At 49.2% G+C, this 14,305-nt stretch overlaps 1 protein-coding gene across 4 annotated transcripts in view; it reads left to right on the top strand.

Annotated features, from left to right (window-relative positions):
- Positions 1-14,305, top strand: part of LOC115078503 (dnaJ homolog subfamily A member 1-like) — a 31,763-nt gene that overhangs the window by 13,531 nt on the left and 3,927 nt on the right. For all 4 annotated transcript variants that reach the window (XM_029581429.1, XM_029581427.1, XM_029581426.1 and 1 more), the window contains 2 exons: positions 1,177-1,281; positions 7,608-7,835. In XM_029581429.1, the coding sequence (XP_029437289.1) occupies positions 1,177-1,281; positions 7,608-7,835 (333 nt within the window). The remainder of the gene's footprint in view (positions 1-1,176; positions 1,282-7,607; positions 7,836-14,305) is intronic.

Consider the following 14,305-nt stretch of genomic DNA (forward strand, 5'->3'; position numbering starts at 1 on the left):
AAAGGGAAAAAGGAAGTGGCAGTGGGTTTGAACGCGGCAGTGCAGCTTGGGCCTGATGCGCCAGACGGGAGCCGTGGAAGGTGACAAAACTTAGGGAGTCCTCCGACGTGCATTTCAGGTGGTGAGTCCATTTGTCTGCTTCCACCCTCTGAGGACATCCTTACGGGAGAATACTTCTTGGACTTAGGGAGTTGTGCCAAATCCTTTTCCTGGCTGTCAAGCCAGTAAAGCAGCAAAGTTTACTGGGCTGCATAAATTATGGGAGTGTGACAATCACAGTTTTGGGATCAGGAGTATTATATTTCTATGTATATAATTTGCTATGTTTGTGTGTTGGTGGCTCTCAGTCACACTGCAAAAATCATATCTGCGCTTCTTTTTTGGGACCTGTAACGATTGATTTTCATTTCCCTAGGATGCGTTTTCGATATTCTGTCAAATTGTGTCTTAATTTCAGTTGAAAGTGGCATAGTAAAAATGATGTGAATTTTCTGTGTGTTTCACAAGGGTAAAAAGATGTTTATGCACCTCCGGCAGCGTTCTGATCATTGTGTGTGTGTGGGTCTGCAGCTTCTTACCCACTGCGAGAATTGTCTTCACTCGGCACATGTTCGTCTGTCTGCTGGGGAAAGTACTTTCACTTTTAGCCACTGAGGAAAAGTTCATCTGGGGGGCCGGAAAGAATTGTGGTGGGGGGAGAAGTGTGAACACGTACGTTTTTGGTTTTGCTCCAGCCCCATCACTTTTGATGGGCCCTTATATTAGTACTCTGATTTTAAAAACATATATATGAGAGAGGTGCAGAGACACACAGGTATGCCTAATTCTTTTTCAGTGTTTGCTTGGCAGAATGACCTTGTCATTTATCCCATTCCAACACTGTATCTCTTTCTGATGCATCCTGGGTTCTCCCTTCAGTTGTTCTGAGTGCTGCCGGTAGCTTCCTGGGTGCATCTCTGTTGGCTGCCAGGAGAACAATTTTATAGTCATTACTGGCACCAGCAGTTTTGCCCCTGTACACGGGGCTCGACGTCAGATGAGATTATCTGAAAAATCTTCTGGTTTGGGATGAAATCCCCCTTCTCTCACTTAGTTCTAAGTTGTACTCTTGTATGGTGTGTGTTTTTGGTTTTTGCCTTCCTTTGATTTGTCTTCCTCTTTTTCCCTTTCACACAGGAAAGCCGGTGATACATGAACTCCCTGTATCCCTGGAAGATGTGTACAACGGAGCCACACGAAAACTCTCCCTGCAGAAGAACGTGATCTGTGCAAAGTGCAATGGTACGGCGGCGAAAACTTGTCCAGCGCCCAGCTAGTGGGAGGGAAAGGTTTGGGAAGTATTAATGCTGAAATTGGGGGTCAGAGAGCCCCCACATTGGAAGTTTTCTAAGTCAGAAGCGTACCTAGGCTGACATCAGCGATTGCAGGATTCCAGTGAGATTCCTGTCACATCGCTGCTTTGGATTATATTGAAGGGTCGGTCACTGAAAGGAACTCTGCCAAGTGAATTGCAAAAGGAGCAAGAGTTAAGATTTATTACATGCTTCTGTGGTATGTATGGATACGCAAGCATTGAAATAGTGTAAAATTACCCTCCCCTGTCAAAACATGGAAAGGAAACCTTTTTTTATTGTTGTTGGGTTATATGTAGGAATAAATTGCTGGAGGTGATGCATTTCCTAGCGTGTAGCAGATGGACTCAGGACCAATGGGTATAGTGTACTCCTGATAGCAGTTGGAGACGGATCAAATTTCAATCTGACGTCAGCCCTAGTACATATACCCCTGCAGGACGCCATTCTCCTCAGCATTTTCCGTCTCCATAGCAGTTCGGGACTCTATCCACACTTGCACAGCGTAAGAGTATTCTAACCAAAGAAATCCAGAACAAGAAGAAATCTTACCTCTACAGATGAGTGCCGCTCTCCTGCGGTGATTCCCACGGGCCCTCCCTCAGTTGAGAATTCCTGAGGTGATTTCCGCGATCCCTCAGAGGTAGGCCTCGGTCCGGCAGCCGGTTCCCGGCGTGGACTTAGCCCCCCGACATCGGGCGCGGCTGAGAGGCAGCGGGTGCAACCTCGAGCGTGGCGGTGAAGGTACTTTCCCTCTCCCCCCACAGCCGGAGACCGCTTGGAACGAGACCGGGAAACGCCGAGACAAGGTAAGATAGGAAACTTCCTAAAAGTCTCCGGTCTCCGAGACTCGAAGAGCCGCACAGATCGCCAGCCAGCGTCGGTGCCACGGGGTTGATCAGCCTTTTCTGGGCTAGACCCTGGTCCGATACGAGGGTCCTCCCACGTGGATACCCTCCAAGGTGGTCGCCGTCGCCATTTTCGCCTGATCGCCACCCTGTCCACTGATTTGACCCATGCACACAGAGGCGAGCCGTGCACACAAACTTTCTTGTGCGCACACCGGCGCGCGCATAAGTGCTGTGCATACAGTGACGAGGGCGCCGGGCGCACAGCCACACGCTTTACTGTCCCGGGCACATAAGTAAACCTCGTGCGCACAGCGGCGCACACATCTCCTTGAGCGCGCATTCGACCTACACGCACAAATTAGGCGCATCTGGAGCGCACAACTAAGCCGGCATACGCTTGAATGCACAAACCGGAGGTTTTCTGCAATCCTACGCGCACAAGCCATGGCACCACCGGGCAAGAAGCTCAAGTCTCAGGGCTTCTGCTCAGCATGCCACATTAAAGCTGCGCAGCACAAAGAGGCAACAGCCTTGTGCATACGGTGCAGGAGGCCCTGGGTGAACCAGGCAAAGGTCCTCTCCAGCCGGTACTGGAATCCGGATCCACCGACAGTACACCGGACCATGCTACCCCCAGAGGGAGCCTCCTTCAAACGGGGCTCCCCGGGGATGCAGCGCCTCTCAATCTAGACCCAGCATCTCTCTCCTGGGTAGAATTCTTAAAAGGCCTACATACCTTTTGTCTACATGCAACCGGCACCCCCAATGACACAGCCACAGCCTCCCCCAGAGGACCCTAACATCCTGGGACCCTCTAAACCCAGAGAAGTGCCTCGCCTGCCCAAAAGCCCCAGCACTGGGGACACAGACACCTCGGACGAGGATCAAGACTCCCTGGAGGAAGGAGAAATCCCTCCAGGAACGGAACCTTACCCCAAACCATGAGGCACCAAAAGCGAGCTTTCAGACCTTGTGGCGCACAGCTTGAAAGAGCTCGCTATCCCAGGCACAAGTGCCACAGGGGAACCTAAGACGAACCCTAGTGGGGACTCTGCCAAACCTCCCACCATTTTTCGCTATTTTCCTTTGCTACAAGCCATCCAACAGCTGATTGACCTGGAATGGGAGTCTCCAGAGGCCAAATTCAAAGGGGAGGTGGACCCTGGCAGCCATGTACCCCCTGGACCCCGCTGCCAAAGATCTCCTGGCATTCCCCAAAGTAGATGCCATGGTCTGCGCGGTCACAAAGCGCACTACCATCCCAGTCGAGGGAGGCGTGGCACTCAAGGATGCCCAGGACAGATGTCTGGAATCCATCCTCAAACAGTCATTTGATGTTTCAGCTATGTCACTACAGATTGCGGCCTGCTGTGCAATGGTGACACGTGCCTGCTTATCTAAGACCAGGAACGCCACTACGCCCGTTGAAGCATTAGTATCAGTCGTATCATTCCTCACGGATGCGACCTCCAACCTGGTACGCACCGCAGCCAGGGGCGTTTCATCTGTTGTGGAAGCCAGAAGACAACTCTGGCTCCGAAGCTGGTCAGCCAATGCGACATCCAAGACGAGGCTCACGAGAATGCCCTTTAAGGGAACCCTCCTGTTCGGAAGCGAACTGGAGAAGTTAGCCGACAAATGGGGCGAATCCCCACTACCGCGGCTACCGGAGGACAAGAACAAGAAAAGCCATCGCCCCTCTCCCTGAAAATCTAAGGGCAGGGGATCACAGCGCTTCAAGCTGTACAAGAGTATATATCAAGCATCTCGCCCTGCAGGCAGGGGCCAGTCCTTTCGGAACAAGCACAACAAAAGCGGAACCGGCGCGGGTCCAGGCCCCAGCTGCACCCCGCAATGAAAATCAGCCGGCCCATCCACAGGAAGAAGCCATAGGGAGCAGACTTGCCCTATTCTACCAAAGATGGGTCGAGAGAACTTCGGACAAGTGGGTCCTAACCATCATTCGAGAGGGATATTATCTGGACTTCCGCAACATCCCTCCGGACAAATTTGTGAAATCGCCCTGCCACGACCCCTCCAGGAGGACGGCAGTGGAAACCACTGTGACCAAATTGCTTATCTTAAAGGCCATAACGCCAGTGCCCACGCAACAACAAAATACTGGACACTATTCCATCTATTTTATCGTTCCCAAGAAAGAAGATACGTTCCGACCCATCCTGGACCTCAAGTCCGTCAAACTTCACCTGAGGGTCCCTCGCTTCTGCATGGAAACCCTACGCTCGGTCATAAGGGCGATACAGCCAGGAGAATTCCTCACATCCCTGGATCTGTCAGAAGCCTACCTGCGCATCCCGGTCCACCACTAGCATCAGCGTTTTCTGCGCTTTGTGATCCTGGACCACCACTACCAGTTCCGGGCACTACCCTTCGGGCTAGCCACAGCGCCCCGAACATTCACCAAAATCATGGTGGTAGTGGCGGCTGCGCTGAGGAAAGAAGGAATCCTCGTACACCCATATCTGGACGATTGGCTGATCAGGGCAAAATCCCCAGAAGAAAATCATCGGGCGACCACCTGAGTCAAAACTCTATTGGAGAACCTCGGGTGGGTGGTCAACATGAACAAGAGCTGTCTGCAGCTCTCCCAATCTCTGGAATACCTGGGAGTCCAGTTCGACACCAGACAAGACAAGGTCATCGTAACTCCTACAAGGAGAACAAAACTGATAAACCAATTGCGAAACCTGTTAAGCAGTCTTCACCCCAAGGTGTGGGACTACCTCCAAGTCCTTGGCCTCATGTCATCCACATTGGATGTGATCCCAGGGCAAGAGCTCACATGCAGCCCTACAGCGTTCCCTACTGTCACAATGGAATCAGATGTCCCAGAACTATTCCGTCCGCCTCCAGCTCCTGGAGGAAGTTAGAACCCAGCTACAATGGTGGCTACAAGAAGACCATCTGAGCATGGGAGTAAGGCTGTCCCCGCCAACCTGGACCCTTCTCACCACAGATGCGAGCCTATGAGGGTGGGGAGCCCACTGCCAGGAACTGACCGCCCAGGGGCAATGGGACAAGGAAGAATCGGGATGGAACATCAGCCGACTGGAAGCATGGGCAGTCAGACTAGCCTGCCTACGGTTCAGTCACAGACTCCGGGGCGAATCGGTCAGAGTCATATCGGACAACGCCACAACAGTGGCCTACATCAACCGCCAGGGAGGAACCAGGAGCCAACAGCTGTCCCTGGAAATAGACCCCCTAATTTTGTGGGCGGAATCAAACCTACGGGAGATCTCAGCCGCCCACATTGCGGGAAAAGACAACGTCACTGCAGATTACCTCAGTAGAGAAAGTCTAAACCCAGGGGAATGGAGGCTGTCAGCCACAGCCTTCCAGTTGATAGTAAACCACTAGGGAACAACAGCCATGGACCTCCTGGCAACCCGGTCCAACACACAAGTTCCCAACTTCTTCAGTTGCAGACAAAAACCACAAACCCAAGGGATAGACGCCCTCGTCCAGGCCTGACCACAGGACATCCTGCTTATACGCCTTCCCTCCGTGGCTGCTACTGGGTGGGATCATCTACAAGATAGAACACCACAGGGGACCAGTACTTCTAGTGGCCCCGGCCTAGCCAAGAAGGCCATGGTATGCAGACATGCAAAGACTACTGACAGGGAGCCCTCTCCCTCTACCTCCGCACAGGGATCTGCTCCAACAAGGCCCGATCCTCCACGAAGACCCAACTCTATTCTCTCTTACGGTCTGGCCATTGAGAGGACTCGCCTGAAGAAAGCGGATATTCGGGGGCGGTGATTGACACCCTGCTCCAAGCACACAAGTTTTCCACATCTCTAACATGCATAAGGAGATAGAGAATATTCGAAGCCTGGTGTGAAGAGCGCGACATCCTCCTGCGTACAGTCAATTCCCACGATTCTGGAATTCCTGCAGAACGGCTTACAGTAGGGGTTGTCCCTCAACTCCAAGGTGCAGGTAGCCGCATTGGCATGCTACAGAGCCAAGATGGAGGGCGGCAGCCTAGCCTCTCACCCGGACGTCTCCCGCTTCCTGAAAGGGGTCAAACAGATCCGACCACCCCTAAAGTGGCCGGTGCCTCTATGGAATTTCAATCTAGTCCTAGACTTCCTAGCAGGAACCTCCTTCAGACCCATCCGTTGTCTGTCCCTCCGACTACTAACATTGAAGACTGCATTTCTAGTGGATGTCTGTTCGGTCTGTCATCTCTGAGCTTCAAGCACTGTCCTGCCGAGAACCCTTCCTCAGGTTCACACCAGGATCCATACAGCTTCGCACTGTCCCCTCTTTCCTCCCAAAAGTGGTTTCTCACTTCCATCTAAACCAAACCATCTCGCTGCCATCGCCAGACGAGCATAAGGACTCAGAAGAATCTTGCCGCCTTCGCCACCTTAACGTCAGCAGACTCCTAGTCCGATACCTGGAAAGAACGGAATCCGTACAAAAGACAGACCACCTATTCATCCTTCACAGCGGGAAGAAACAAGGGGAAGCGGCCTCGCGGGCAATCATAGCCCGCTGGATCAAAGAAGTAATCAAGGCGGCCTATGTAGAGGCAGGCAAGCCGCTGCCTCTACAAGTCAAGGCCCATTCTACTAGAGCCCAGTCAGTGTCCTGGGCGGAAACCAAGATGCTGTCACCTGCCGAGATCTGCAGGGCGGCGACATGATCCTCCATTCACACCTTCTCTAGGTTCTACCGCCTGGATGTTCAGGCTCAGGAGGACACAGTATTTGCAAGGGCAGTAATAAGTGGGCCAAGGGCAGCCTCCCACCCGCTTCGGGAGTAGCTTTTGTACATCCCATTGGTCCTGAGTCCATCTGGCTACTCGCTAGGAAATGGAGAAATTACTTATCTGATAATTTCGTTTTCCTTAGTGTAGATAGATGGACTCAGCATCCCACCCATGGCTGCCGACAATCACAGAAACCTCGGGGGACAATTCCCCGAGAGCAAGACAAACACGGGTAAGCCAAGCTTCCCTCTAATTAGGACACCCATACCTACCGGGTGTCGGCGTTTCTCGGTTGAGTGCACTGGCGGTCTCCAGCTCTATCCACATCAACCAGTTCAAGTTAACCAAGTTGTTCAGTCACACATATATCCACAATAGCTTTTCGAGGAGAATACTGAGGAGCTGCACTTCCTGCAGGGGTATATGTACTAGGGCTGACGTCAGATTGAAATCTGATCCGTCTCCATCTGCTATCAGGAGCACACTATAACCATTGGTCCTGAGTCCATCTGTCTACACTAAGGAAAACAAAATTATCAGGTAAGTAATTTCTCCGTTTCGCCAGCTGTCTTGTAGCGGTTGGTCCTAAGGAATGTTTGCATGTACATTGGCAATCGCCTCCCTCCTCATAGCTCTTACTTTTGTTTTCTTTTTCTGCAGGGTGTGGCACCAGAGAAGGCGCAGTGAGCCGCTGTCCCAAGTGCCATGGCACAGGCATGGAGGTGCACGTCCATCAGCTGGGACCCGGGATGATCCAGCAGATTCAAGCAGTGTGTTCGGGCTGCCAAGGCCACGGCGAGTGGATCAGGCCCCGGGACCGGTGCCGGGGCTGCAGTGGCAGGAAGGTGGCCCGGGAGAGGAAGATCCTAAGTGTACATATAGATAAAGGTAGGAATGCTGGAGCAGGAGGCTAGAGTTAGTGTGGGATGGGGGAGGGAGACCTGGACAAGAGCCTTGGGATTAGATGTCCCTATGTGCATCGCTTGGCACTTGGAGGAGAATCAAACAAGCTCTGGGTGCTGGGTTCCGTATTAGGAAAAGGATCGGCGGCATTATGGACAGTGTGTCGAAATCCTGAGCTCAGTGTGCGACTGCAGTCAAAAAAAAATTTCTTACATACTATGTGAAAAGGAATGGAGACTAAAAGTGAGAATACCACGTAGCCTCTGTGCTGTGACCACACCTGGAATGCTGGGTGCAGTTCTGGTCACCCCATCTCAAAAAAAAAAGGCATAAAAGAGCTAGAAGAGGTGCAGAGGAGGGCGAAAAAAATGATAAAGGGGATGGAACAGCTCCTTTATGAAGAGTCTGAACAGGTTAGGAGAGTGTTTTGGGTTATGGGGTTTTTTTTTGTTTGTTTTTTTTCTTTTGCAAGAGGATGTGGTCAAGGCATCCAGCATAACTGGCTTAGCAAGGGGTTTGGACAATTTCCTGCAAGAAAAGTCCATCATCAACTAACCAGGTGGATTTGGGAGGGGTGGGAACTGCCGCTTTTCCCTGCGAGTGAGCAGTGAGGAATGGCTCTGCTGGTTAATTCCTGGTGATCTGGATTGGCAGCTGTCTGAGACGGGATGTTGGGCTTCGTGGGCCCTTGACCTGACCCTGTACGGCCTGTCCTTGTGTGTGTCAAGAAGATCTAGAATCCAGTAACTATATAAAAATTGATTTGGCCACCAGTGTGCTTCAAGATTGTTTTGCTCGTCCAGTGAGCACAGATTGCATTACTTTCTATTTATTGAAATGTGGGTTTTAACTATTATTTAAACGCGGAACAGACACAAGCATGTGCATGTACCAGTATGCCATAAATCGGTATCTCAGAACTGGCGTGTATGTACAATGCGCAAGTATCACAAGTTGTAAGGGTGCATTAAAGCAGGTCAACTTTACATCTCGCATATATTAAACCTATGAGCCCTTTATCCCATTGAGCCCAAGTTTCTGGACATAAAACAACAAATAGTATCTCTAGGCATATATGCATTTTATTATGTTTCGGTGAATGGCAGTCTCCACATCCCTAACTTGTCCCCAAAGCCCAGTGCCCCTGTGATTCCGAAAGAGCATCAGAACAAACTGCGTTACGTAGTTTCTGCCCCTAGCGTTCAGAAATTGCCAGTAAGGTCCCCACACTTTATCCTGTATATTTTCCCTGTACGTACCCAAATCAGTCCAGTCTCCTGGGTTTTGCCTCCCTGCCAGCAGATGGAGACAGAGAAAGTTTCACTGACATAGTACATAACCCAGGGTGCCACCTGCAGTCCCTCAGGATTTATCTATCTCCAGCAGATGGTAAATGGTGCAAACCTGCACCCTGGAGAGAAAAAAAAAAAAAGAAAGATTAAAAGACACAATTTCTGGATCCTTCCAGGGGGTTGTGAGGTCCTGGTGGGGCCATCCCCCTGGGTTGAGACAGACATGCAGGGATTTAGTGACCCTTCTGATAGCTCGGTCCAGAGGTCCGTGGTGTGGACATCTGTGGTCCAGATCCCTCATCCCCCATATTGAACATGGCTTCTTCAGTAGAATGAGCTTCTCTGGTGACAGGGTCTAGTGCTGAGGCCTTCCTCGTCAGCCTGGAAACGGCTGCCATTTTTTTATTCTCTGGCAGGGGAATCCCTTCTCAACTATCGCTGGTGGTTCATTGTCCCGTAAAGATGCATAGAGGCACTTGCACCAAGGAGGAGTCTCTAATTCAAGAGAGATTGGATTTAAAGAAGGTAAATGCGGCTTTGAAGGTCTGTTTCTTCATGGAAGCTCTGCGGTCCAACTCTGAGCTCTGTCATAGCGGCGAGACACAAGGGAGAGTTCTTGGCATCTTCTGCCTTGACAGAGGTGTATCTGCACATAGCCATCAGGCCGGAGCACCAGAGATTCCTGAGGCTTATGGTCCTAAGGGAACATTTTCAATTTCGAGCCCTTCCCTTCGGCTGGTGACAGCTCCATGTACCTTCTCCAAAGTGATGGTGGTGGGGGCAGCAGCATTGCAAAAAGAAGATGTGTTGGTGCATCTGTATCTGGATGACTGGCTCATTTGTGAGAAATCAAAGGACCTCTGACAATCAGTTCAAAAGTTACTGATGTGCTTGAAGTCTCTAGGATGAGCGGTGATCCTAGCAACGAGCCATTTAGTCCTCTTTCAAACTCTGGCGTATCTGGGAGCTCATTTTGACATGCTGGCAGAGAAGAGTGTTCCTCATGGCGAGAATCAGATTAGGCTTCTGCTAGAGATTTTGGTGCACAGAGTCTGGGACAATTTATAGGTCTTGGGTTCTATGGCATCGACATGGAATTTAATGCATTGGGTGTTCGCACATATGCAGCCTGTGCTGGGGGCTCTTCTCTCCCACTGGAATCAGTTTTTGGAAGAGTTTTGTCTTACATAGAAACATAGAAACATAGAAATGACGGCAGAAGAAGACCAAACGGCCCATCCAGTCTGCCCAGCAAGCTTCACATTTTTCTCTCATACTTATCTGTTTCTCTTAGCTCTTTGGTTCTATTTCTCTTCCACCCCCACCATTAATGTAGAGAGCAGTGATGGAGCTGCAACCAAGTGAAATATCAAGCTTGATTAGTTAGGGGTAGTAGGGGTAGTAACCGCCGCAATAAGCAAGCTACACCCATGTTTATTTGTTTTACCCAGACTGTGTTATTCAGCCCTTATTGGTTGTTTTTCTTCTCCCCTGCCGTTGAAGCAGGGAGCTATGCTGGATATGCGTGTAGTATCAGTTTTTCTTCTCCCCTGCTGTTGAAGCAGAGAGCTATGCTGGATATGCGTGAAGTATCAGTTTTTCTTCTCCCCTGCGGTTGAAGCAGGATATGCATTGAAAGTGAAGTATCAGGCTTATTTGGTTTGGGGTAGTAACCGCCGTAACAAGCCAGCTACTCCCCGCTTTGTGAGTGCGAATCCTTTTTTCTTCTCCCCTGCCGTTGAAGGCCGTTGAAGGCAGGGAAGGCAGGGACAGTCTTTTCATGGTGCTTACTTGCACCAGTCTCGAGCGTGGTAAGGAATTGGAAATAGTCACCACTAATGCAAGTCTCTCCGGATGGAGGGCGGTGTGGCAAGATCAGTCAGCACAGGGCCAGTGGTCAACACAGGAGGCCTCATGAGCTATCAGTCAGAGACTAGAATGGTGCATTTTGTGTTGCTTGCCTGTCTGCCAAGGTTGCACAGCCATCCAGTATGAATCCTATCGGACAGTGCGACAGTGGTGGACTACATCAGTTTTCAAGGCGAAACTAAGAATCAGGCAGCGGCTTGAGAGGCCCGGGAGTTGTTTCTATGGGCAGAGCGGCTGGCAGTGTCTCACATCACTGGAGTGAATGACGTTCAGGTGGATTTTTTCAGTCTGAGTAAGTTAGACCCCGGGGAATGGGAGCTGTTGGAGGCAGTGATGTCTCTCATTCATGGAAGATGGTAACCCGACCAAAGAGAACACCAGGGCGTTGCGGTTTTACAGCCGCTGAACAGAACACTGTACGGAAGAAATCTGAGCTCTGGTGCTAACATGTACTCAAGGAATTCGTTGTCTTCCCTCTGTGGCCTCTGGTGGACAACGAATTATGGCAGATAGAGAAACATCCATGCAACGTGATCCTGGTAGCTCCAGAATGACCATATCGACCATGCCTCCCAGATCTGATCAACATGGCCATAGACGAGCCCCTAAGGTCCCGTCATCGGTTAACTGCTTTCCATCAGGGCCCAATATTTTCGGGTCTGGTGGCTCGCTTCTGAGGGGGAGATGATTGAGATGGAGGGGATATTCTGAAACGGTTATTGCAGCTTAGTGACTTTTTAAATCCTTGATGTATTTGCAAATTTGGAAGATCAAGTCCAATTTCTCAGGCTGTGGTGTCACACATTTTGATTTTTCTACAGAAAGCTTCTGGTCAAGGGACTGGCCTTTAACTCTGAGTCCAGGTAGCGACATTGAGTTGTCTTCTGGGTAAGGTTGAAAGGGTATCCTCTGTCTGCATATCTGGACGTTATATGGTCCCTTTGGGGAGCTAAGAACTTGCATCCTTAAGTTTGGAACATTTGTCAGTCTTGGAATCTGAATCTAGTCCTTACAGGATTGTGTGAGGCTCGGTTTGAACCACTAAATGAGCTACAGTTAAAGAACTTGACTCTTTAAAGTAGTTTTCTTGGTGGTTATTTGTTCAGCTAGGAGAATTTCAAAGCTCCAGGCGCTGTGGTATTGAGATCCCTCCCTACAGATATCTGATTCCGGGAGTATCTTTATGCATGGTGCCTTCTTTTCTGCCTGAGGTAGTCTCAGCTTTGAATCTTTGACAGTAGAGCTTCCAGCTTTTCCAGATTTGGATTCCTCTATGCCTCACACGGGGGAGTTTACACTCTTGGATGGGAGGTGTGAATTATTGAGGTATCTAAATGTCACTTATGACTTCCCTAGATCGGATCACTCTTTGTAGACTTGGAAGTAAGGCATCCTAAGGCTACAATTGTGCAGTGCAGTGGCTAAAGGAAGCAATTGAGTCTATTTAAATTTCTAAAGGTATAAAGGTATAAAGGTAATGAACCCTGTCTCATTACATTCAGGAAAAAACTTAAGACGTGGCTATTCCTCCAAGCCTTCAATGATCCTCCAGACAACCCTTAGTCTTCTTTATCCACACTTGGACGTAGAAGATTAAAGTCTGACAACCATTCAAACGAAGAACTCTGGCACTTACTGATTAAAGCATCTTGCTTTAATCCAAATTCCTTTTGGACTATGCTTCTTTAATTATTTTTTGGCATTTAACTTCCTTCCAGCTTTTAAGCTTCCCAAGTTTTTACTCCTTGTTAAATGTAACTTTATCTTATTCTCTTCTCTTGTTAATTACTTTTATTTATTGCTTCTGTTATACCCTTGTTTTATGTAAACCGATCCGATATGGTTTATTTACTATGAAGGTCGGTATAAAAAAGTGTTAAATAAATAAATAAATAAAATAAAGGGTGCCTACTGCCGGGGGGTTTAGGGGGGCTCACTTGATGCGTTCTCAGGCGACTTCCTGAGCTGAGTCGGAACAGATGTCGCCACACGAAACTTGCTGGGTGGCTGCTGGGAAGTTGTTGCCCACTTGTGCTAGGCATTATCACGTGGATGTCGGGGCTCTGGCTTCCGTGTGCTTTAGTGAGGGTGTTCTACGAGCGGAACTCTCCGTCCCACCTTAGGTACATCCCAGGAGTATGGACTGATCGGGGTACGTACAGGGAAAGGAAAATTTGGTTCTTACCTGCTAATTTGTTCCTGTAGTACCACAGATCAGTCCAGAGACCTGCCATTCACTTGGGGGGGAGAGTCCACTGCTCGTACTGTTGCTTTGGATATAGTGCGAGGAGTTGGAGGTTTTTCAGTGCTGATCGCTTATGTTAAATTTGGGAAACGAGTTTTCCATTGTCTTTTTAGGCAACTTCACCTTCTTCTGGCTCGTTGGAGGGATGAGAGTCTGCTTAGAAATTTAAGGTTTTCTGCTGTCATCTTGGCTTGGGTTCAAGTCAATACTGAGGGACTGCAGGTGACTCACTGGGTTATTGTACAGTGTCAGTGAAACTTTGTCTCCATCTGCTGGCAGGGAGGCAAAACCCAGGAGTCTGGACTGATATGTGGTACTGCAGGAACAAAAATTAGCAGATGATAACCAATTTTCCTATATCAGCCATTTTAACTTCCGCCCGTTTCCAAAATTGTTGAACCAAGGGACATGTGTACCATACGTGGAACTAAGACTCTTCCTCCCTACACCCTCGCCAACAAAGACGTGCTGCCCCTGGGGAGACGCTGGTCTATACATTCGTCTCAACAATTTCTACGACTATAAGAGATCCTATGTATTATTTTCCAAACTTTACCCCCAATCTCTGACTAAGATTCATTCCTAAATCAGTATTCCATTGAGCTATTGAAGCTGCATCTGTCTCTTTATCTTCGTATGTCATGATAATTGCACGATATAAGATGGAAATACCTTTCTTATGCAGCTTTGGGAACAAAACCAATTGTTTTACTCATGATAGTTTATCTATCCCACGTTCCACCCTCTGTCTTGATCAGTTGTGCCTTTAACCTACCATTCCCTCTCCTCGTCCCACAGCTGACACACAAATCTTAAACCTGCATTCCACCAATTGAGAGAGTCTACATGAACGGTAGATATCGAAAGACTAAGGTGGTTCTTCACACAGCTTTTGGTGCCCAAAATGTTTTTATTTACCCCCATATTGTGTGGGTTTTTTTTTTTTGTTTTTTAATTCTTATGTCCAGTTATTAGCTTAACCACCTTGATGCCTTAAGGGACAGGCGGTCTAGAGAATTAATAAACTGAGCTTTAAACTGTTGGCGCTA

The sequence above is a fragment of the Rhinatrema bivittatum genome, chromosome 16 (genome assembly GCF_901001135.1).
Source record: "Rhinatrema bivittatum chromosome 16, aRhiBiv1.1, whole genome shotgun sequence".
Lineage (NCBI taxonomy): Eukaryota > Metazoa > Chordata > Amphibia > Gymnophiona > Rhinatrematidae > Rhinatrema > Rhinatrema bivittatum.